This window comes from Tamandua tetradactyla, chromosome 21, assembly GCF_023851605.1.
Source record: "Tamandua tetradactyla isolate mTamTet1 chromosome 21, mTamTet1.pri, whole genome shotgun sequence".
NCBI lineage: Eukaryota > Metazoa > Chordata > Mammalia > Pilosa > Myrmecophagidae > Tamandua > Tamandua tetradactyla.
In genome coordinates this window covers 5887204-5911679 of record NC_135347.1, presented here as the reverse complement: position 1 = coordinate 5911679, position 24476 = coordinate 5887204, and the positions used below count along the sequence as shown (strand labels likewise).

The following is a 24476-nucleotide window of genomic DNA, read 5'->3' as shown; positions in this document are numbered from 1 at the left end:
GGTTGAACTGAGCAAGAACCACAGCTCACGTACCTTGACATACCCCTTTGATTATAATATGAGACAAACACATGTTAATGAAATAAATAGTGTAGCAGCATTTGGTCTAGCTAGCTTCATTTGGGGGATAGAGTTTGAAAAATTTGATAAGGGTTGGAGCCCAGACAAAAGGTGGTTAAGAGGGAAAGAATGTACATTTAAAACATTAAATTGAGCTTCCTGTTGTCCTTTTCACTGACTTTGGTGCATCCAATGCCAATCATTCAAGTAGTGCCATATCCACATTTTTTGCATGTTCCACCAGCTGGAATAGCTGTCTAGAAGGAACTTGGGTTGGTTAGCGGCAGAGTTCCTCCTCTGGGGTCCCCGCCTAAACATTGACCAGAGTAGAGTCCTGGTTATTGAGATTGGCTACCTGTGCCATACATCACCTGGGAGAGTTAAGCCCAAGAGACGGGAAGTAGATATAGCACTAGAAGTAACCACACATTTTTAATTTGAGAATCCAGCTTGATTTAGGTGCCAAGGATACAGAAAAGGAGAAAATGAATCCCTTATTTGCCATAGCACCTAGAAGGGTACTAGAAATTGGTGAGGACTTAATAAAAAAACACCTCTTGATTGATGTAAAATGGTTTGAAACTAAGAAACACACAACATATAATGCATCTGAAAATAGAAGCATCCTATATTCCGTGTTTTATTGTTCAGATATTTGACATGGATGTAAGGCTTTAGATGAGTAATCTAAAACGTGTTATTTGTACCACCATTTTCTTGGCTGTAATGAAATGAGGCACTCACTGTTAATGGATGCCTCACTAATGAAGTCATTTGGATTAAGTGTTTTGTGACAAATGCCCAGGCAGCAGCCAACTTGAGGTCAAGTTGCTTTAATGTCAAAAATGAATAAATGTATTTTATTCATTTTATTTTTATTATTATTTGCTTCTTTTTCAATAAATTTGGAAAGTTTAGTAGGAAGAACAGCCCAGGTGACCAGTGTCCTCTTCCCAACTCTGCCATTGGAAAGCTGTGTGGCCTTAGGCAAGATCAGGTCACTGGATCTCTCCAGATCTCATTTTTGCCCTTTGTAAACTGATGAGATTGTCCTACAAATCTGTAATTGTGTAAACAGTAATATTCAGTGGCTTTCTCCAGTGAAAAGAAATGCAGACGAGAATAATATTTAAAAAAAAGACACATAGGGTTCAATTCCTGGAGCCTTCACATGCCGAAAAAAAAGACACATATAAAGACATTTGAGTAAGCCCAGGGTTTGAACATAAAAAGAATGGCAAAAGAACTTGCCATTTGTACAGTTGGTCTTTTCTTCCCCTTGGTTTCCTGCTTGCTTTGCTGCCGTTTCCCAGCCTTTGGCCAGTCTGGTTGGATTTGTTCACTGTTCTGAAATGTCTTCTTTTTTTCCCAATTCACTCTCCAGACCTTTTGGAACTCTAAACTCTAAACTTCTTTGGAATTGTGGCTCTGGTTTTATGATACGTGCCCTTTCTCCAAAAGTGCAGTGTGTTCTATATTTATTTTTAAATAATAAACCATGATTTGTATTGTGGTAAGCCTTTATGCAGCACTACTACAATTTGGAATTTCTGCGGCTAAGCCCCAGTTAGCCTCTTAAAGAAATATCCCTGCTTGGTTTCACTGTTTCATTCATTTATACCTTTTTTTAATGTTTTTTTTTTTAATTTTTTAAATTCTTTAATACTTTTTCTTTCAACAAATTATTGAGTGTCTTCACATTGCCAAACTCTGTGTTGGGCACTCTGAATTATGGTGCAAGACAAAGGAGCTGATCATTATTCATGGTCAATACACTGAAGTTAATTTGCTCAGGATTTTATAGGACCACAGAATGAGAGGTAGGTTCATAATCTAGAACTGAAGTCAAGTGTAGGCTTGAAAACTAACTGTAGGAAGTAACCCCTAAACTGAGTCTTTAAAAATATATTTAAAGGATGAGCTTACTAAATCAGTCAGAGGCCAGTAGGAAAAATTGAAACCATTCTTACTACTTCACATAGAGAGACAATAATATAGAGAGTTGGTTACTCTGGTGATAGAAGAGCTGAGCCACCAAACTCAGTATTTAAGGCAGCCCTAAGATTAGCAAAAGCAGGGATGCCCTTACCACCCTATGGCTGAAAGGACCAAAAGAAAGAGATACATTATCATCCAGAAGTTAGGGCAATCGAGCACAAGCAAGAATGATGCTCTGACTGCCTTGTGGGAGCTGATTATGTTAAGTAGACATTGCCTATGGCAGGGAACGTATTGTGTGGATGTGTTTATGTATGTGTGTGTGTGAGTGAGCGAGAGAGAATGACTAAGTGCCTTTTCCCTGCCCTTCAGTCTTCTGCCTGAGCCTGCTATTGACCCCAGTTAGAAACTAGTTAGTTGGCAAAAGAGCTTAGGAAATATAGTTTCCTGATAGAATGGATCAGAAAATAAAAAGTCAAATGGTTGGCATCCATTCTTTGGCCAGTCAAAAGCCACAGGTTGGGGTTTGATGGTTTGAGGTGATGGTGGGAGGAAGAGGATCTAGTATGCAGATGAATCAGCAAAAGCAAAACACCAGAACATGAATAGCATGGAATGTCCACAGAAACTCAGTCAGCGTTGTAGGTGTTGGAAGGGCAGGCAGCCACCCAACATGGCAGCCCATTTATGACTTGTGAAGGAGCTGGCCATGTACCCAGAATGCAGTGGGGAGCCACCTGTAGTAAGAAAGTTGCAAGACCATATTTGTATTGTACTTAGTTGTATAGATTGAGGATGATTTTGAAGAAGCAAGTCTACTAATTTCCTCACCACTAATCTTGTCCTCAAAGTCAAGCAAGAAGCAATAAGAACATGTAGGAAGGATGGATGGATAGATCTTAATGGTTAGGATGACTGGATGTGCAGGTAAGGGACGCCAGGGGTAATACCCAAGTCTCTAACCTCAGCTGAGCAGGTAGGATTTGGGATGCGTCTGTCACATCTGCACATGAGGTCAGTGGTTAAGTGAGAAGTGAACCAAGATTTTGAACCATTGGGAGCAAAACATGAGAGCATTCAAATGAAAAAGAATGTCAGATGGATACAAGTGTAGTTGAGTTTAATAATAGGAGAAGACCTTGTTTTCAGTCATTTTCAGAGGCAAAAGGAATTGAAACCAAATTATGGTGAATTAAGAATCAAGGGTGGGCCATGGCGGCTCAGCAGGAAGAGCTCTCGCCTCCCATGTCAGAGACCCGGGTTCGATTCCTGGTGCCTGCCCATGCAAAAAAAAAAGGTCAAAAGGAAAGCAAGAAAGTAGCAACAGTGGATGTAGACATCTCTCTTGATAAGTTTGGATGAAAAGGGAGAAAAGATTCTGTCCAAAAAGTGGGTATGGGTTTTACTTGTAGGATAGGTGAGACTTGAGGCCAGGTGGGAAAATCCAGAGATGGGAAAGGTTGAGGAAGAATAGAGATGAAGTGATTGAGGGCTGGAATCAGGTGTGGGAAAGCCTGGGGGAATTTTCACAACTGTTTGCCAAGGAGCTGATCTTATGCTCTGAGGATAGTGTGTTTAGAATCCCACCTTTGACAAACAGCCCACATAGCACTTTCCAGTTACAGGCAGAAAGTACATCTAGTACTGTGTATAGTGATTTTGGGAAATAGATACTAATAAAAACAATTGTATAGTATTTTGCAACCTTCAAATTAGGTTCAAAATTTCATTTGAGCTATCTATGTGCATATTTAAACATAGATATATGTACACAACAAGCACACACGCCTATAAATACAACTGCATACAGACAAATATACACAAACATATATGTCTATATTTCATTTCCTCTGGTAGAATGCCTGTTAGGAACCTGAGGCACAGAACAGACATGATTCACCAAACCTTACATGATCCACATGTGATTTAAACCCTGGTCTCCTGGCTTCTGATTCCTAGGGCCATGTTTAAAGACTTATCATTCTCATATATTGGCCTACAGGATCAGGTGTATAGTTCCCTCCTTAATTCCTGGTTCCCCAGGCCTTTCAGCCTCAGACCTGAATTCCTCTCTCCTGGCACCTCTAGTGTTCCAGGTGGAAAGGGGTTTACATTTGGGTCACTTCCTGATCTTAAGGTGAAAGCGCCTCTTCTCCCAGCCTTCCATTTTCTTTCATTGTGGCTTCACCAGATTCTGCCCTGAAAGCTTTACTACCCTTGGTTTCTCCTTTTCCACACACAGAAAAGAACGATGCCTCCAGGCTACTCATACTTGCAGCCTTTTACTTCAGGGCTTCATTCGCAAACTCACCTTTTTCTGCTACAAATTTCTCCAAGTTTTTTCATCCAGTATATCCAGAAGTCACAAAAACTTCTTCCCATTCCGAATCAAATCTCAGGCAGCCCACTACTCTTTGGAGCCACCCAAACCCTACGGGGTCTCTTTACTCATTCACTTACCAACTGGGGCCAACTGAGCAAGTTTCTGAGCGTTGTTGAAGCTAGCACTCAGAGGGTTATTGGGAGGATTTCAGGAGACCATGTAAAGGATCCAGCTCAGTGTCAGGCTTAATAACTCTTAGCTGCCTTCTCCCACCAGAGTGGCCTGGAGCTTTTATGCCCGCTTCCCAGCATTTAGTACAGTAATAGAATTAGCAACATTAGCGTATCTAAAAGGCAATCACCATTTAGTTGGCTCTGGCCAGCCTGAAGTTCCTCTCCATTCACTTCTAATGTGGGGCTAAGGGGTTTTAGTCCTATCCTCGCTGGTAGCAAAATCATTGCCTCCGAGAGAGTTGGAAATAACTTTAGGCAGCCATTGATTATAAGATAAAAGATCTGGTGATTCCCTCCATTGTATTTTATATAAGAATGCAAATATCAATTTGCTACTAGCCAGTGAACAAATCAGACATTTTCAAACTGCCTCTTTCTGTGAGTTAGTGAATTATTTGCTCTGTTAGGCCGGTTCTGCTCTTAAGAAGGCATGCCCTCCTGTGTATGCTCTGTGCTTCATTAAAATAGATTAGTGCCCTTGTATAGATTCAACTCTTAGAATCGAATTTCAGGCATCACTTTTTAGAGGACATTTATTTATATTACAGACTTACTTTAAAGGAGTAAATGCCCTTCCTTTCTGCCTGTAAAGTTTGTTTATCTTAGCGCTACCGTGAGAGCCTAATGTCCAAATGAAGGCAGTATGTTTTATTTCTCCTCTGACCCTGGGTGGCATAGAGTAACAACAGTCTCCAATCAAGAGGAATCCCAGGAACGTCGAAACTTTGAATCCAAATCTTTAATATCAGAACTGCACATGTGCGTTTGAGGAAACCTAGATTGCTTTAACCCACAGGGAAAGCATTTACATCTGAACCACTTTACATGTGATTGCAAGTTAAAATAAATTCTAAATAACTTTAGCAGCTTGCTATTTGGAAAACAGCCTGGGCCATGTAAATTCTCCTTTAGTTCTTTTTCTTTCTTAAATCTTATGCCAAAGTCAATGGAAGCCATAGAGAACCTTTGAACCCCTGAGTTCTCAAGTGACCTCAGTCAAGCTGGATTGGCATGACCAAAGTTTGGTTTTCAAAGGAAGATTTTTTTTTTTCTTTCCCTCTTGAAAGTTACCTTCCTTGGCGGAGGATGTGGTATTGCTTCTCTGGCCCTCTTAGCTCTGGGCTGTGTTTGTGGTCTGAGAAATGGACTTTCTGCTGTAACAAGGGCATCAGTGCAACTCTCAGATATCATTGGGATTGAGACCCAGATTTCTTAGCACCTCTGCTTCATCAGTCACTTGGCTTTGCTTCTTCTTCCTTTTTCCTTTCACAAACCTCTTGCTCTTGAAAGCAAGAGGTCTGGAGTTCAATGCCACCTCTTTTTTGCTGCTCAGGGCAGGCAGCTTAAATTTCCCAAGCTTCAGTTTCCTTTTCTGTGAGCTGGGAGTTAAGATTAGCACTGCCCCCAGGGGCCCCTCCCTTCTCTGAACATTTTGTCCTTGTACTCAGGACCACACAGTATATTACCCTGCTGTATTATTATTCCTTGATTATTAGCAAACAATTATTTACTAAAATATACATATTATTTCATTATGTTACTGTGTTCTTACTGGACTGTATGCCTCTTGAAGGGAAAGACAATGGCTTACGCTCCTGTGTTTTATCTTTATAGTGCAGGGGCATACGGTAGGTTCTCAGTATACAATTGAGTGCTGTCCGATGAAGATATGTGTTTAGCTTCATCATCTTAGTCAACAAAGTATTATTCATCAGTCAAGCAAATATTTGCAAAAATTAACTTTATACCTCTGATATTTTTGTGCTAATTTTCAAGTTTAGAAATAACCCCGAAGAAAAAAATTGCCACATTGATTTTTATGTTTTTCCCCCAATGCAAAGGAAAATATTGTTTGCTTAATCCTTTGAAAAGCAAATGTTTGTATTAGCTCTTTTTTTTCAAAACTTTTCTTTTTTTTACAATTAGTCATCAGTTCTAAGGTCAATAGATTTGTCACAAATTGTTATTGTATGGGTATATTTGAGAAATGGCATCACACAGACAATTTCCTAATCCATTATCTCCAAATTATACCTCACATTGGAGGTGGTCTACATGCTGCCCTGAATTTGCAGGGCTTCTTTGCTATTCTATGAATTTGCTCCAGGCAGTCACTGTGTCTCTGCTTAAATACTGCCTGTCATGAGGGACTTACTACTGCAAAATTGGCCTTTTTCAGTTTTAAGTAAGGCTCCTTGAACTGATGTGCAGAATGCTTAGAGGTCTTTATGAGGTGTGAAAGGCAGAGAATTGATGTAAACATTCATATATTTGTTATCACTGATAGGAGGTGGAGAAGACATTGCCATTCAAAAACCCGCATGATGCATATATTGTAAACCCAAGAAAACTGTTCTCAAAAGAAGTGTGTTCTAGTCGCTACTGGGTGTATCAATTGCAAATCATTAAAGGAAAGTCAAGAATAGACAACAGAAAGTCTACATTCTGGACATTTGGAGAGGCATTAAAAACCAATGGTAGTTATTGGGTCAAGATGGCGGCTTAACAACGTGCGCGTTTTAGTTCGTCCTCCAGAACAACTACTAAATAACCAGAAACAGTACAGAACAGCTCCTGGGGCCATGTCAGTGACTAGACACACAGCGTACCCCAGCCTGGACCAGCTGGACTGGCTGCAAGCACCACCACCCCCCCCCCCCCGAATCAAATGATGAATATGCAACTATGTGATGATATTAAGAATTACTGATTGTATATGTAGAATGGAATGATACCTTAATGTTTTGTTTGTTAATTTTTTTTAATTAATAAAAAAAGTTAAAAAAAAAAAAAAACAATGGTTTTGGAAGTCAGGTGTAGCTGGTTTTGAAACCTGACTCCATTACTCAGCAGCTGTTAGCATGATTGAATATGATTGATAGCAAACTTACAAATGCATGCAGTGGACGTAAAGAGTTGGTCTCTAGAATGGATCATTGTGATATACTTGGCCAAAAGGATTCGTCTAGAAAGTGAATTAATAGCTGATGTGTTTCAGTGCCATTTTTCTGATCTTGCTCTCTGCTCTCCAGTCGACCTTAAGACAGAGTCTTTCTCCAGCTCCTTGTGCTCTAAGGGGAAAAAGACCACTCCCCCATCTTCCACTTCCCAATTGTCCGAATGATATTTTAATCAAGGTCATGGGTGTATATCCATGTTTGCAAAGTACCTCTCTCCTTTCCTCCCTCCCTCCCTTCCTTCTCAAGTATTTTCTGTCATCTTCTTTTGTATTCCCAACACTCTCAAGAGATCGTTGGAGCAGATAAGACTATCCCTGCTTTGCAAAAATGATAGAGAAATTAGAGAACTGCTGTACTTGGACACATCTCTGTCGTGCTTCATTCCTAATTTGTAATTTTGTTGTTATTTGGAAATTTTCATCATTATTCAGGCATCTCTGCTTCTTTATTTTTTTGCCATGACTGGAGAGGAGTAATTTTGACCACTGGTTACCTTTCCCTTCTATCAGAAATTTAATTTTATTCTCCCCGTGGTTGTTAAAGAACTGTATCACATGGTATCTAGGAAACTGCATGATAGTGCTATTAATAAATTTCTGAGAACCTTTAATTTGATGATGATGCCTAGTGCTTTCTCATCGTAGCTCAGTCCCCTGGAGATGGTAAAGCCATTCTCTTGGGAAGCAGTTCTGTCTCCAGCAGCTCCTCACTAGAGCAAACAGAATTCTGCTGCAGACCATCTATGAACAGTTAGGATGATACCAGGTGATGATTATGTCAACAGAATGGATTAAAACAAAAAAAGTCAGGTCTTCTCTGTAAAGACCTGGTGAAGGTTTTCTGAACACCTAATGACTTAAACTGAAGAGAAAGGGACATTTGGGATGAGCGATTTGCCGCACACCATGAAGCCACCTGCAGACGTCCTAGAGGTCACCTCTTGTACCATTCTAATCCTTGTGAGCTTTGTTGGAAACACATGTTTGTTTTATTCTACAAGGAAGTGTATCACTGGGCGCCTACAGACATCCTTTCTTCTCATTTTCAGTCTCATATTTGTCCACCTTATTAAAAACTTGGTGGTGAATGTCATGAAAATTGTTTATTCTTCTGGTTTCATGTTGGATTCGGCTGGCTGCAAAGTTCTGCACTTCACGGCGGCCCTGACAACGTCCCTGGCCATCTGGTTCCTGTCACACTTTGCATTGCTTTTCCACCGTAAACTTTACCAAGTCGTCCACCCCTTAAGTGAGACTCCAAACCTGGAACATCAGAAGCATTCCCTGAAGGTGGTTTCTGCTCTTTGGGTAGCTGGCGTGGCAGTGTACATCCCAGTCTTAATTTATACTAGAAAAGCAGAATACCTGAATGCAGGAAATGCTACAGACACCTTGTCCACCAATAGGTTTTACGAGGCTTGCCTAATTGACTGCGGAAACAAGCAGGTAGAATTTTACTACGGGAAAATATTTTTGGTTCTTGTTGATATTATTCCTTTGACCATCTTAGTCTTTGCCTGTTTCTGTATGTCTTTCCTCCTTTGGGAGAGAAAGACGATGACATATGGTGGCATCTGGATCGGAGATGATGGTTCAGAAATTGAAATCCTTAGAGGGGCCAAGTTCAGTATTTTATTAATGTTACTGATCACTCCACTTTGGATTTCCCACTTTATCTTAGTCTATTTCTTGAAAGACTTGGCAATGTATGTCTTTATCCCAGCTGTTCTCACAGCCCTCTCTTCAGGCTTCTCTGCTCTCAGTCCTTTCCTGCTAATGTTGGTTAATTACAAAGTAAAGCTGGTGTCCTCATGTGGTGCCAAAGAGAAAAAATCCACACCACAGCCTGCTAATGTTATGCCTTCTCCATACACTTAATGACAAAAGAACTCTTTTTTAATCTTTGGGAAGCCGATCCTCAAGTAACAACTCTCATCAACAATTTCTGAAAGGCAACTAGGAAATTGACTCCTCTCCAAAAATAGACGTCTAAGGGTAACCCTGCAAGAAGAAAATTTGCAGGCCCTAAGTTATTGTAACCTAAAGAAAAATAGTAATCATGATATTTGTTATGTAGAAGGATACCAAGATTTCTAATATGGAGATCCTAAAGTGACTCAACATTGATCTGAGTCTGGAAATGAATGCAACATAACTAGTATATATTAAATATTAATGTGTGCAAGGTATTGTGCTAAAAACAACATACTGATACTGAGAATAACAGTTCCTAGCTGGATTCCAAAAGGTACTGAACAGTAATCTTATGTTTCTGTCTCAGTTTTTCTTGAAATGCTCTGACACATTGGAAGTACATTCACTAGTTATGCAGCGTTTTGTTTTTGTACTTATAATAATAACTTCATTTAAGTTGGAAGAAGACTTTGTTCATTGTCTTCTTCCTAACTGTCTTTAGTAAATTAGAACTAGCATACAAGCACTGGATAAAATAATAGTGTTTGGTAAAACATACTCTGTATGTATGTATAGATATATAAATATTCATTTGCTACTGACAGTCCATTAGACTTGCAACACCTAAGTGTATGCAAGTATACTCTTTTCTTCTGAAAAAGGAAATTTATTTTCTAGAGAATTTTCTCTTTTAGTTTTTAGATTGGTGTATTTACAAATTCCATGAATGACAAAAATCCTCATAATAATTTGATGTCTTGATGTGAAGTCAATAAAAATAAACACGTTCTATCTCTAATTAAATAATGTCCAAGTTTAAATTTTTCTCAGTCAGCCAGTTTACACATTTGGACTGCTTTGTGTACAGTGAGTAATTATTTTCAATATCTTAAAATATACATGTTGTTTAATGGTGACATTTGAGCTAATTCTAATTAGGTTCTTGCATTTTTTCAGTTTCCTTTCTTATCGGTAGACTCAGGATTTATTATACTGCACTTGCAGTGAATGGATATTCTGAAATTGAAATCTCTGCTCTAAAAGTATAAGCATGGAGCTCATTAACAGGAGAGACTTAGAACATCTTTGTTGCCACGAGATGCTATAGAGAAAGGAAATTTTAAAGTAACCAAGGCCCAAATTCTGTAGGGATTTGTGGACCAATGCCTGTCCCTTATATAGTGCAAGGAATTACAAAGAAAAAACAGACTTAAGATTTCTGGGTGGTCTTCATGGGAAAGGCTTAGTGTGGTCCACTGAGGCAGCTTAATCAGAGGGGCACTAGGCATGGATCCTGTGAAATGAAGTTAACATCTGGGGAGAATGGGGATGTGGGGAAGAGGTTACCATCTTTTAATTAAGTGCAGATGTAGCTGGAGCTGGGAATAGCTGTTGATCTTAGGCAGAGGTTCTCAAAGTCTGGTCCCAAGACCAGCAGAATCAGCATCACCTGGAAACTTAATAGAAATACAAAATCTCAGCCCCCATCCCAGGCCTATTGGATCAGAAATTCTTCCTCCTGTAATTTGTGTATTGGGAGCCTTCTAGATGATTCTCATGCACACTGAAGTCTGAAAACCACTGATCTTGGGTGGTTCTGAAGTTTAACCTCACAAACAGAGTTATAAGAATAAAGCCAGGATAAAAGACTTCTGTCATCTTCAGTGTTCCCCATGAATACTGCTGTCATGTTTACTTGTCCCTAAAATGGGAATCAGGATTGTCACCTGTGCTCCTCACATTTTTAATAAACAAGTGTGAAATAAAATGCACTCTAGAAATGAACTAGTCTTTGCAAAATCAAGAGAAAAGCATGACTCCTTCAGGTGTGCCAAGAATTTGAAACTTGGATTTGAAGAGTTTTCCTGTACATAACTGAGAAGGGATCCAGTTCCCAAATTGTTCCATGATTCTTTTCCAGAAGCCAGTACAAGACATGGTTGGCTTAAGCCCATTCTCAGCTTTCCACTGCTGCAAATGTTTCCTTTTTCTTCCCAGATATTTTCTTTTTGTTTGAACCTCTTTAAGTCATAGCATTTGTCCTTGTGAAATTGATGTTTTAGTCAATGAGAGAGTAAAGCATATGCTCACTGAATGAAAAATGCTCCAGTTCTCTTTTTGTATTATTTCCACTTTAGCTCTCTCCCTTAACCTCCGTGATTGCATTCAAGTTCCCAGTGGAATCAGGGTGGCAGATGAAAAGAGGGTAAGAGAAGTTCAACGAAGGTTGTTATGGTAGCAACTGAAAGAGGACTAAACATTAAAACTTGATCAGAGAACAGCCCCAGATTCTGGTTCAGTCTCAAGGGCTTTTCCAAGTGCCGTCTCAGGGGAGAGGGTAATTCAGTGGTAGAATTCTCACCCACCATGCGGGAGACCCGGGTTCGTTTCCTGGATCCTGCATTTCCGCCCCAAAAAAGAAAATGTCCAAAGTGCCATCTCAGTTTGCCCAGACTGATCTTTGAGTTAAATAAGGTCATCCATTCCTCCTTCCCAATGCTGGATTCTCATCTTCCTCCCTGACAGAGGAACCCCATCAAAACTCTGAATAATCTTTTGTTGGGGTGGTTGTGATTTCACAAAGCAGCCCATTTCATTAAGCAATGCATCATTAGAAAGCGTTTATTGAAACTGGTGCCCCTGAAACTTCCTCTAATCTACCCTTGAAGTCAAATCCTTCTTTCGCCTGGTGGCTGTCTAGATTCTTAGAGAGAAGAAAGTTTTTATCTTCTCCGAGTTAGAGCTTTGTTTAGCTGTGCCTCGTGAGGCAGTTTCCCCAGCCCTGGGGTTCTGAGCTCCCTCACTCTGTTTAGGTCCAGTCCAGTTTGCTTGTGGCTTCATAAGAAGAAGCCCCCAGAACTGAACACAGTATTTTTTTCTTTTGTGTTTGTTTGCATGTATTTTTTCCTTTTGCACATTCTTTTAACTATTCTTTCACAGCTACTGTGAATGTGGATTCTTTCACAAAGAACTCTAAATATTAAACTCGCTTTAAATCACACACACACACACACACACAGATTGACCAGTATATAAAATACGTTTATGTACCCTAGGCTCAGAAACAGGTCTTTTCTAGCTCCAAAGTGCCAGTTCATTCTCAGTATTTGGATTTTAGAAATAGTGAAATAACCTTCAAGTCGTTGATAAGTATTTTGAATTGCAAATTAAGGCTCAGGACTATTAGAAAACCAAGCTTTAGAGATCTAAACTGTCCACATCTCTATAATAATACGTTTTTTTTCTAGTGCCATGTTATCTTACTAACCTTTTTAATAAGACTTAAGGAAAGCTGGTCATAAACGTTTTTATTTGACGGTGAAGCTGAAATATTAAACCCACTGAATATGGAATGTAATGTGCCAGCTCACAGCTTCCTGTGGGGTGGTGTTGGGCTGTGAATCACGTCCTCCACGAGACGTGCTTGAGTCCTAAACCCCAGTTCTGTGGTGGGAACACATTTGAAAATGAGGCCTTCAAGACCTACACTCCACGGAACTGACTCATTCGTCAGGACTATATAGGATCTATTAACATGAGGCCAAAGGGAATGAGGGTGAGCCTGGATCTGGTATGACTAGCATCCCTATAAACAGAGGAAATTCGAATGCAGCCAGAGGAGGAGAGAGAAGTCAGGGCCACAAGGCAGGGATTGGGTTATTGCTGGCAAGCCACCACCAGCGCGCTACAGACTTCAAAGAAAGCCTGATCCACTAACCTCCAAAACTGTGAGACAATAAATTCCTGTTCTTTGAGCCAACCAGTTTCACCAGCCCTAGCAAACTAAGCTAGGAAGATGTTTTAGGGACACCACGGTCTGTACACTTTTCTTTAATAACGAAGATCATGCCCAACATTTTTGTTCAGACTCTACTTGAAAGAAAAAAAAAAAGAGCAGTTTGTTTGGAATCATGTTTTGTAAAGACCCAGAGCAATACAATTCCAGGCTAAGGACGTCCACGGAATACTGGCCTAAATTGGTTCCAGAACACACTGATGTTTCAGAGCAGTCCGGTGGTAAATCAGAAGCGCTCCCGACTCATTAGCAGGAAATGACTTGTCTGCTCTGGCTAAGCCCTTGCTCGGTAGTCTCTAATAACATGGACCAAAATGTTCTTAATTCTGCTGTCTGTACAATAGGGAGAATATGATTGCAAATCATGACGCAGACCTCCTGCCTCCCCCACAGAGCTGAAATAAATAAAATCAGATAATTAGACATTGACGATGATTTGGGAAAAAAAATGTTTCATGCAGATGCACTGTTACTTTATTATTACAGTTTTGATGGCTGAAATAAGAGAGAAAAGTACTAGACTTAAATTCAAAAGCCCCTGGCTGTGTGACTGTGAGACAATCAGAGAACCTCTCTGAGTTTTGGTTTCCCTATCTCCTCAAAGGAGATTATGAAGGTCTCTGTCTCGTAGGATCTTTATGAGACAAAATAAGAGAGAGAGAGAGAGAAAATATAAAGCTACCCAAACCCAGGCTCTGGAACAAAGTTTTGCTTCACAAATTTTTCTTTGGGAGTTCCCCTCAAGGGTGGGTGGGGATGAAATGCAGTACCCCTCCCCAGAAACTGGAATAGGCACAATATATTGCATTGACATTTCCTGTTTAATCTTAAATGTTCACTTGCATTTTTTTTCCAAGCAAATTTGATATTTCAGGAAGATGTGCTGTGTTTACACTCTGGCTTTGGAAATACTGCCCTGACCGCCCCTCACTGGCACTCACCCTTTGATGCTCGTTTAGAAGCAAAATATGGCAGTAGGGACTGCATCAATCTTACCCTCTCTAATGGCATCCAACACAAGCCAGTGTTGTCTGGGCTGGAACCACTGCCTGAAACACTTACTTCTTGCCTCTAAAACTCGCTTCGCCATTCATTCCCCAGATAATTCTCCTCAGCCTTCAGCTTTCAGCTTAGATCTTGTCTTTTCCAGGCAGACTTCCCTCATTCCTCAGGCTCCTATGTTTTCTTTTTCTCGGTAAGTACCACATTGTGCTGTTTTCTTGTCTGATTCCTTTGCGCTGTATGCTCCACACTGCAGGGACATTCAGAAATATTCAACAAATGAAGAAGTGCCTGAAACATACACAGCTTCTGCTTTCCCTCCTTTTCCTCCTGATCTGTACTTCTTGGCTTTCCTTCATTTGCCTCTTTCCAGTAGAAATTTCTTGCCTCTATCATTTTTCCGCTCCAGGACTAGGCATTTAGTGACTGCCATGCTTCTGGCCACCGTTGAATCAAAGAGTGAAAGAAACGGAATCCAACATTTGGAATGAGTTGCTTCCTTGCCAGCCAAGCCACTGAGCCAACTGGGGACAATGTTTCATATATTCCATTTGTTTTTCTACTCAAGTCTTCCAGTATTCAGTTTGTGATGGTTTTTGAGCTTTCTCTATATTGGAGAAAATATGTACAGTATCTATGTGCAGGCTTTAAACTTAAAATTAATCCCAGGACAAATTTGGGAAGTGTGTGTGTGTGTGTGTGTGTGTGTGTGTGTGTGTGTGTGTGTGTGTGTGTGTGTAGGGAGCTACTTGGGAAAACTTGTGTTTTCTACTTGTGTTTTCCCAAGTAGATTAAAGAGTCAGGAAAATGAATTGTAATGAATATCAGTTAAGGTTACCTCATCACCGAATGCACCTACTCATTTATTTTGACAAGCCCAACTTATTTTTAATTACCAGATCTCATAGTATACTGGTAAATGTAGCAATAGTGACTTCGGCAGTAAAGGAGAAATCTGTGTAACGTGAGCCTTCAAAATGAGTCCATGCTGACTCCTTGTAAAATGGAGTGAGGCAATGCATTTTTAAAAGATTTTCAGTAGAGCAATTTATGTGATATGTGACTGTAGTCACAAATCAGTGAGCTTTTTATGAGCCAACCACACCAGAATGTGTATGTTTAAAAGGGTATAGTTTCTCAACGAAATGATGTTGGCTGCTCCAGGCATTTTCCAGTGATCTGCTGTTTCCCAAAACATCGTTGGAAGTGTTCATATGGAATTATTTTCAGAGGCAGATTTCAAATCACAACAACAAAAAAATTAAAACTATCACCTGAAAATCACATTTGGAGGTGGGGGACATTTTTTTGAATTGCTTGCCTACATTTTGTCTTCAGATTTGACCCCTTGCTACTTTGAGCTATTTCCCAAATGGAACCTTCCCTTGAAGAAAGCAGTTGGGTCATCTCTGAGGTTATTATGAGAAGGTGACATGGTGTTGATAGATCCATTAGGGGCACGGGCCCTTCACACACTCTTTAATAGGCACAGGAGGCACTTCTGTTCTTGGCAATTTATCAAAATTCCATGAGAGCAGGAGAAATCCTACAGGCATTGAATATAGCTGCCGCTTATTATTTCTCCTCAAGTGGACCATCAGTCTGGAGATTAGTGAAGATTTCTCCCAGTGTCCTGAGCACATCTAAAGTGAGGGGGGAGGGGTAGGTGTTACCAGAAGCTTTTGCTCTGGAGACAGGTCCCAGCAAACCAGTCCAATGTCCCCACTTTCTGACATTTTTTTCTTCTTCCCTGCTCATAAATTTTTCAAATTGGGAGAACTAAACCAGTGGAAAATGTTTCCTTTATCTTTAGCTAATATCCCTAATATCCCACCCCTTGCCCAACCTCTTTTCACCTACTCCCTTTCAAAAAAAAAAAATCACACGTACCTGCCAAATGAATAACAAATTAAAAATTACCAATATCAATGGAGAGACATTAAAAGCCCAAGTTAAGTTTGAAATGGAATCATTCCAGTCAGTGGAAAGTTGTGAAAGTGGACGACTTTTATGAGAGGTGTTAGGAGACAGGGTAATGTGATCCAAAAGAAAGACTTCGGGGGGACCTCAGAACATCTGGCGCAAGTGACTGTAGCTTGTAGGGTCAGAGCTGATAGGGTAGGGGTGCAGTAGATATTTACCAATGGCGGGTTCCTGAGATCCTAAAGAGGCCCATGGCTGATGATGAAGTATATGCATTAAAATCTCCTGTAAAGGATTTTGAGCTGGGCTGCCCTGTCTGGGGAACCGAAAAATAGTTTCTCTTGGGCCTGAACCCACTCTTGTTGGCCCTGAGTCGAACTGATCCCCTTGTCCCCAGGCTGCTGTGGGGGCAGAGGTCTTTTTTTCTGGACTTGAGCTTGTCACAACTTCTTCCCTTCCCCTTTCTTTATCTTCACAATTTAGTGAAGTGGCACCACGTAAATCCGCAGCACAAATCACAACAAAGCAAGAACCCTTCCTTCCTCTTGTCAAGTGAAAGAAACATAATCCCCATCTCATAACATTTTATTAAGTTTGTGAAGGTAAGATGACACGATAAACAAATTGTAACATGCTGGTGCTTTATTTGTAAGAGTGAATTTTGCTGTTGTTGTGGTATCGGAATTTAAGACAATCTTAGGATGCAAATTCAGCTTGATGATGTAAGCATTTGGCAGGAGGCACCAACAGAAATAAAGGGGGGGAAGGAAGTGGAACTTACTGTTTAATACTGAACACCTTCTGAAAGGCGAAACATTCAAGTGCCCAGATCTGGCATGGCATGTCAGTGAGTACTGCAGGCACTGGGAACCTGAGCAGGGCAGGCCTCACGGGCAGGTAGGAGCAGCTGCTGCTGAGCTCCAGCCAATTGCTGCCATGGCAAATGTAGACCCGTGTTGCCAGAGCTTTGGAGAATTTTAAAGTGGAGCCAGAAATCCAGAACTTTGTGTGAAATCACCCAAGATCTAAAAGTTGGCAACTGATTTGACTGTTTGAAGCACTGCGAAGGCCAAACAAATCACAGCTGTGGGCCAGACTGGTGCATGAGCCTCTGCTGTGTGCCCTCTGGGGCTGCGCATTCTGTTAGCACGTGTGCCATCCATCTGCAAGAGGGGTTTGTTGGCTTCTGTTGTGGACTGAGTGTGGGGTAGGGGGTGGAAGACAAACGAAATTGAGTCATAGCTGGAGAAGACATTCTGAAAGCTCACGGGGATGGCTACATGTGGAGACCTGTTAAGAAGTAGAGCGTCCCAGATACCTTGGGATCCTTAGTTTGAGGCTGGACAGTCCAAGTGACTGAGACACAAATGTGACCTCAGAACCCAGGTTTTCCTGCAATGGGCTGGAACTGTTGTAACTCTTGTGGTCAGCCATAGCGTATAAAGAATATCACTACCACCGCTCAAGGCCAAATGCAAAGACTTTCTGCCATAATGTCATGATTTCTGTTACCCACCAGCTGTGTTCCATTGGAAGGGTTAAACTTGAGTAGGTATTGCTTTCTAGATGGTCAGAGCCCTCAAACAGGGACTCACTCATTGGTTGTTTTTTAATTCTCTTGGTTAATAAGTGTTCGTCTGCATTTTGAATTTAGTTTTGTATTTCCATATATTTGAGGAGCCATTCGATCCCTGACTTTGATGCACATTTTTCTGCTTCATTTCCCCACTTTTTTTTTTCCTCAATGTTTTTGGTGGTATTGTGTTTGTCTCTACTGCAACCCGGCCCCCAGCATCATCTTCATCCCAGCATGTAGATGGCCCCCAGCATCATCTTCACCCCAGCATGTAGATGGCCCCCAGCATCTACAGGCTTGGCGTCTGTAACAATTCATCACCGAGTACAGATGTAGTGAAAAGAAATTGGATTGGAAGAAAATCTGTTAGCTGACAAGCTGGAATCCAAAGAGTCTGGATTGTCTCAAAATCCATCAGAGTGGAAGAGAAAGATATTTTGAATAATTTGCAAATATGAGTGTGTGTGTTTTCCCCTGAAAAGTTCTGTGAGAAAAAGGGATATATTTTTATACCCAAGCACTTTGCGTAAGAAACTATTTTTAGATTTCTATTAAAAAAGTAGAATTCCTGGCTTTATGTGCTTTTTACAGCTTTGGATTGGTTTTCCTTTTATTTTAAACCTTCCAGTGACTTTCAGAAGAACTTTATTTTTTATTCTAATTGAGTAGCCTCATTTGAATGCAGTAGTAACGTCCCAATCCTTTCTTGGATCTACTCTGTATCCACTCTGAATGTAAGAAATATAAAAACAGTGTATGCAGATAGAAAAGGGATGAGCGGGAATGCAGAAAATTAAATCAGTTGATGGGTTGGAGGTGTGGGACAGCAAGTGACTTTCCCTTTTATAGTAATTAGACTATTTGAGTAGTACAAAAAAAAAAAAAAAAGAAGCCACCCAAAATGAAAAGCAATGCCCTCAGAGTGAGATTTTCCTTTTAAAAATAAGTGTCTTATAAGTAAATAATAGGAGGAACAAATGTTAAAATAGATTTAGTGGATTGAAATGCTAGTGATCAATGAAAGGGAGGGGTAAGGGGTATGAATTTTTCTCTGTTTTCTTTTTATTTCCTTTTCTGAATTGATGCAAATGTTCTGAGAAATGATCATGATGATGAATATACAGCTATGTGATGATATTGTGAGTTCTTGATTATATAACAAGAATGAAATGACCATATGGTAAGCATGTTTGTGTTTGTATGTTGTTTTGTTTAATAAATAAGTAATAGGTATTTTAACACTCTGATCTTATGTTGGTGAACCCATTTTCACCAGCCTAGATTTATTTTTCACTTTTCAGTAATGTATTCTTTAGTGTTCAGCGGTATACACATTGATTTGAGAATTGGAAGAGAAGAAAATGAACTCTTTCAGAAAATCAAGTTTGGGTACATAAGATAGTTTTTATAAATGAGGAAGATAAATTCTGGGAAACGGAATCCTATTTTGATATCTGAGAGTCACCTTTGCAGAAATAACTGCACACCGAGGCACTGCCAGGAGATCTATATTTCTGCTCTTGACATCTGTAGGTGCCACTGCCGCTGCCTGTGGCGCTGATGATAAGTGATGGGAAAATGAACTGGGAGGTGAGGTATCTTACCCTGACAGATTTAAAGCATTGCCACAGGCAGCCCTGAGGCAAATGCTGACAGAGGACAGTCTGGCGGCTGCGCTCAGGTCACCCTGGCACAGTCAGAGCCTCTGAAGCTAAGCTGTTAGAAGCAGAGGGCAGTGTGATAACTCCCCAGTTTAAAACTATACTTAGCTCTCTTTTCTTTTGGGGGATGGGGGTGGGGGAAGGTGAATTCTGAAATGTCCATTATTGTTGCTTAGTTAGTATCTGCCTTGTACTTCGTCATTACCATGGAGATACAATATTCAATGCCTTTGGCTGGCATCTAAGGATGTGCCTAGGATAAACATCTGAATGTGGTTTTCCTAAGGTTTCCAGGCTGGTTCTCCATCCCCAAAGCCCCTCCTTTGAACCAGAATGTGGCCAGTGCTGAGTGTGGTCTAATCTTGATCATAGATGAAGATTCTGACCTGAGATAACACTTCTGGCAAAGAGGAGACACAAATCAAATAAAACAAACAGCTGTGGGTGCTTGCTGGGGAGTCATTTGGAGAGTCTTAAGGAAGCGGTGCTACTGGTCCTGGAAAGCCAGACTAGGGGCGTTCCAAGAGAGAAAATGTGCTCATGGGCAATACTAGCCCCCAGCGACCTTTGTCATTTTATTTGGTTAAATATAGATTTTTGGTGTTCCTGTTATTAGAAAGCTCACCATTTTGCCCACCTTTTCTGCTTCTGTCTTGTCCAGGAATTTATAAGTATTTGATCTTACTCAAAATGTTCAAAGAAGAATAATGGAAGCCCCTGAATACCTTGATCTGGATGAAATTGACTTCAGTGATGACATATCTGTAAGTATTTCAGCTTGCAAGCAATGCTTTCAGGCTATTCTGCCTTTGGTTACATTGGCTGCTTTCTCCCTTATAGCCAGTTTATTGCAAACTCTTCCAATTAAATCCAGAAACTGACAGCTCACCTCCTGTGTGGCAGACAAAGTGTGGTTCTGGGGTCTGCTGGACCAAGAAGTGAACCCCGCTTAATTGTATATGGGCTTGAGTGTTAACTTGCTGAGCCTCCTTTTCCTAATCTGTTTCAGTGTTGTCAAAATTATTCAATGAAGTAGGTTTACAAAGCACTTGCATGTAGAAGGCACCCTATGAATGTTAATTCCATCAGCCATCATACCCTAGAGTTCACCAGAACACAGACTGACGGACGGCCAAATTGACATTCATTAATGGGTGGACAATCAGGGGAATCCTTCCAATTACTGTAGGCATCAAAGCACAGGTTTGGTGCTTATTGGGAATAAGGAGGAAGAGTTGTGCATTGATAAGGGCTGGACTAGCTGACATCTAAGGCCCTGCTTCGTTCCGTGATGCTGTGGGCTTCTGAGTCTCATTTCCCACCACACCCACAAATATCCTGTTGCATCCAGGTTAACTTGCAGCTATTCTGAATGGATTCTCTACATGTTCCTTACTTAGAGATGCCTGTGGCTTATCCTGAGGCAGAAGGTCAGTTCTGCCACACCAGCAAACACTGGTATGTTTGACCTCTCATGGCCCAGGCAAATTCTCAGAGTTTGCGGATTCTAAACTCACCATGTTACTTCTTTCCCAGGAACTCCAAGGCTGCAGTTTCTGACCTGATCTTTCATTGATCTCTCAGGGCCTGGAGCTTTGGACCACTAATGCAAAAATGGTCTAAAAAAGATGAGTTTAGTTCAGCATGACTCTGGAGTAACTACTTCAGCAGAAATTGTGTTCTTCTACTTAGCTCGCTAAGTGGAACATAATATGCATATTATATACAAGAATTGGATTACTAGGATAAGTCTGATGAATGACCTGTTTCTTCCAACTTTGGGTGCATCTTTCTTTGTAATAGAGAAAAGTGTATTTAGCCTTTCTCTATTTTAGCTCCTGGGCAATTTTTATTAGGCCTCGTGAAGATGAAGCCAATTTTGTGAGGCGAGTTTGTGCTTTCCCACAGCGTCTGTCTGTCGGCTCTCTTGTCTGTCTCTTGTCTTTATCATGATGCTTGATTTTAAAGTGTGCAGAGCTTGTGGTTCTTTTATGACCGCTCCCCTGGAGTGTATGTTGAGCTGAGTAGGGAAAAGCAAGGAGGGTGAATGATAGCGTGGGGAGGGGACAGTGGGCAGGATGGAAGGTGTTGTAGGAAGGAAAAATTGTGTTATGATTGTGAGCTTGGTGTGGGCTCTCTGAGCTTTAATAATAAAGTTCTGTTTTAAGAGTATAGGCTGTGAAGACAGACCTGGGCTTGTACTTTGTTGGGACATTTGCTGGCTGGATGAGTCTGAGCATATTAACTTCACCTTTTACGCTTGTTTGGAGGATCGAATGAAATAATATGTGTGAAATGCATAGCATAGTACATAGCAAGTTGCTTTTAAAAATGGAAACTTTTGTTATTGTTTAAATGAATATTAAAATAGCATTTATGTGGGGTGGGCCACGGTGGCTCAGCAGACAGAGTTCTTGCCTGCCGTGCTGGAGACCTGGGTTCGATTCCTGGTGCCTGACCATGCCAAAAAAAAAAAAAAAGAGAGAGAGAGCATTTATATGACTAATGGAGAAGAAAGGACTCTAGAGAAAAGGCCAGGCATGATGTCAAAACTTTTTTATTTTTATACAACATAGCGTTTGTATGTTCAGGAGAATCATATGGCAGCAGCCCATAATTTTGATGAATTAGGAATCTCTACTCAAAAGATAATAAAATATATGAAGCAATAATTGAAGCTGTTTAGCAGCTTGGGATGCAGGATTGTGCAATAGTTGTGCTTCTACAATTTGACCACTCTGAAACATAAATAAAGATATGCATCTGTAGTGGTGCAACTATACTCAAACTTTCTCCTTTTAAGTATGTCTCTGTTGTTTGAGTCTATAACGTACATTTAAACTTAAATCAGGAAAGGAAAAATGAAATTGCACAGAGTTGTTGAAATAATAATAGGTAACATTTATTGGGCACTTACTGTAGGATGGGCCTTGTGCTGAGTATTACTTACATGCGTTATTTCAATTAATCCTCACAACAATCCTATAAAGACAGCACTATTGTTATCTTCGTTTTTCCATGAGGAAACTGAAGCTCAGAGATGTTAAGCAACCTGTCTAGGGTCACCAGCGATTTTGGAGCAGTGTGTTTTCGGGATATCCGCTTAAAGGAACAACACATGACTGCCTTTCCTAGATGAATAAAATCTATCTCACTGGTTCTCATGGGGGCTGATTTTGCACCCATCCCCTCGGGACATTTGTCAATACCCAAGGACATTTTTGATTGTTACAAGTAGGACATGCTGACGGTGTCTGCTGTATCTCTCAGCCAGGGATACTGCGAAACATCTTACAATGCATCGGTCAGTCCTATACAACAAAGAATTATCTTGTCCAAAATATCCATAGTACCATGCTGAGAAATAGTGATGTATTTCAGCTTCAGTCCACTTGAGACTAAGGAAGCCCTACTTTGACTGGTAAGCTCTATGACATGGTAGATAGTCATAAATCCATCTGATTCGGTTTAAACGTGGCAGACTCCTATTGTTCTTGAACAATAATATCATGGGAAAAGAAGCTGTAGTAGCTCCTTAAATATTGAAATGATTGTTCTCAGGCTGTTAAGGTAAACTAGGAGAAATGAATTTTGCAGCTGCTTTTAGGGCTAAATGGAGACTATTAAAATGCTAAAATTGAAAAATGAAGGTATTGTCAACCTGCTAATTCACTGGCATGAAAAGAAATGGAGTCTCCCATAAGCATGCCTTTATTTTTAGGATTCCATTATTTCCACCTCGGACAGCCTCTAAGCTTCTTTCCTGGTTAAGTGGCAGGGAAAAAGGAAGAAATGTGCATTACATTAGAAAAGATGTTCTCAAAGAAGATGTCTTAGTTTGAAACTCCTCTCCTCATCCTTCACTCACAGCCCTAATATGCTGTCTCGGCTTCCTGTTTCATGGTTTTGCCTTCTGGTCATGAGCCTAGTTCTTGTTTTAATTAAAACACAAGCCGTATATTGATACAAAAAACAACTAGAACTTTCTTTCCTTTACCTAATGAGACAACACACAGAAGGCAATCAAATTAATTTGAAGTTTTCCAGACTCCAAATAATGTGCATCTTTTGCAAAAGGCAGAGTTTAAACTATACATTCTTGTAACCCTGCTCTCGAAAAGGGCAGGACATTGTGCAATAACTGTATATCTAGGAGGAAGAGATGACGACACACATAAACAAAGGGTCCGAGTAGGGATTCTCTGTCACTGCAAATGGGTTTACAGATTTCCTTCTTTATTCTTTTGGGAGCCAGTTCCTCTACCTTAAAACAAAAACAAAACCCTCTGAAATACTATTTTACTTAGGGTACAGAGAAGGCATACTGTGTTTCTTTTTAGGAAAGATTACTATATTGTCTTCAAAAATAGAATTATACAGGACTGATTACTTGAATAAAGCAGAAGCTGAACTAGGGGTCTATTAAACACTTTCACTCAGACACACCATTCACCAAATGCTGCTTGTGCCCTGTATCACACTGAACCCTTTAGACAATTGTCTTGTCTAAGCTTCACATCAACTCTATTATCATCTTCTACTTGACAGACGAGAACATTGAGGCTTTGTAGAACAGATTCTGGACCAGTCACCTCACTCATCAATATTCCACAATCAGAAACTATTTGAATCCCTTTTTGGAAAAAGGGTTTATATTTTCCCCTATAAATAAATACACTAAAATAAGATAAAAAAAAACTTAAGTAAATCTCTTGATTTTATTGTGTCTCAACTTTTCCATCTGCAAAATGACAATAATTCTCTCTACATAATTGCCCTGGATTTTATGGAGAAAAAGTTAGAATTTATATGCACCTGTATATGTATGTATGTACATATGTGTGTATACACATATGCACACACACCACAGGTAAATATGTATACATGCATGTACACACACGCATATTCATGTACTGTTGGGGATTGAATCATATCTCCCATAAAAGGCATGCACGAGTCCCAACCCCTAATACTGTAGATATGAACCCATTGTAAATAAGACCAAGGATCCTGGCAGCCAATCCCCAGAATGCTACAATTTTGTCACTTTACTGACAACACCATCAATTTTAGATCTCTCTTAGCCTCAAA

The 24476-nt window shown here is 40.3% G+C and overlaps 1 protein-coding gene across 5 annotated transcripts in view; it reads left to right on the top strand.

The window, feature by feature from the left end:
- Positions 1-24476, top strand: part of SNCAIP (synuclein alpha interacting protein) — a 145494-nt gene that overhangs the window by 50653 nt on the left and 70365 nt on the right. For all 5 annotated transcript variants that reach the window (XM_077138829.1, XM_077138828.1, XM_077138830.1 and 2 more), the window contains exon 2: positions 20047-20149. In XM_077138829.1, coding sequence (XP_076994944.1) covers positions 20093-20149 — 57 coding nt within the window. In that variant the 5' untranslated portion in view covers positions 20047-20092. The remainder of the gene's footprint in view (positions 1-20046; positions 20150-24476) is intronic.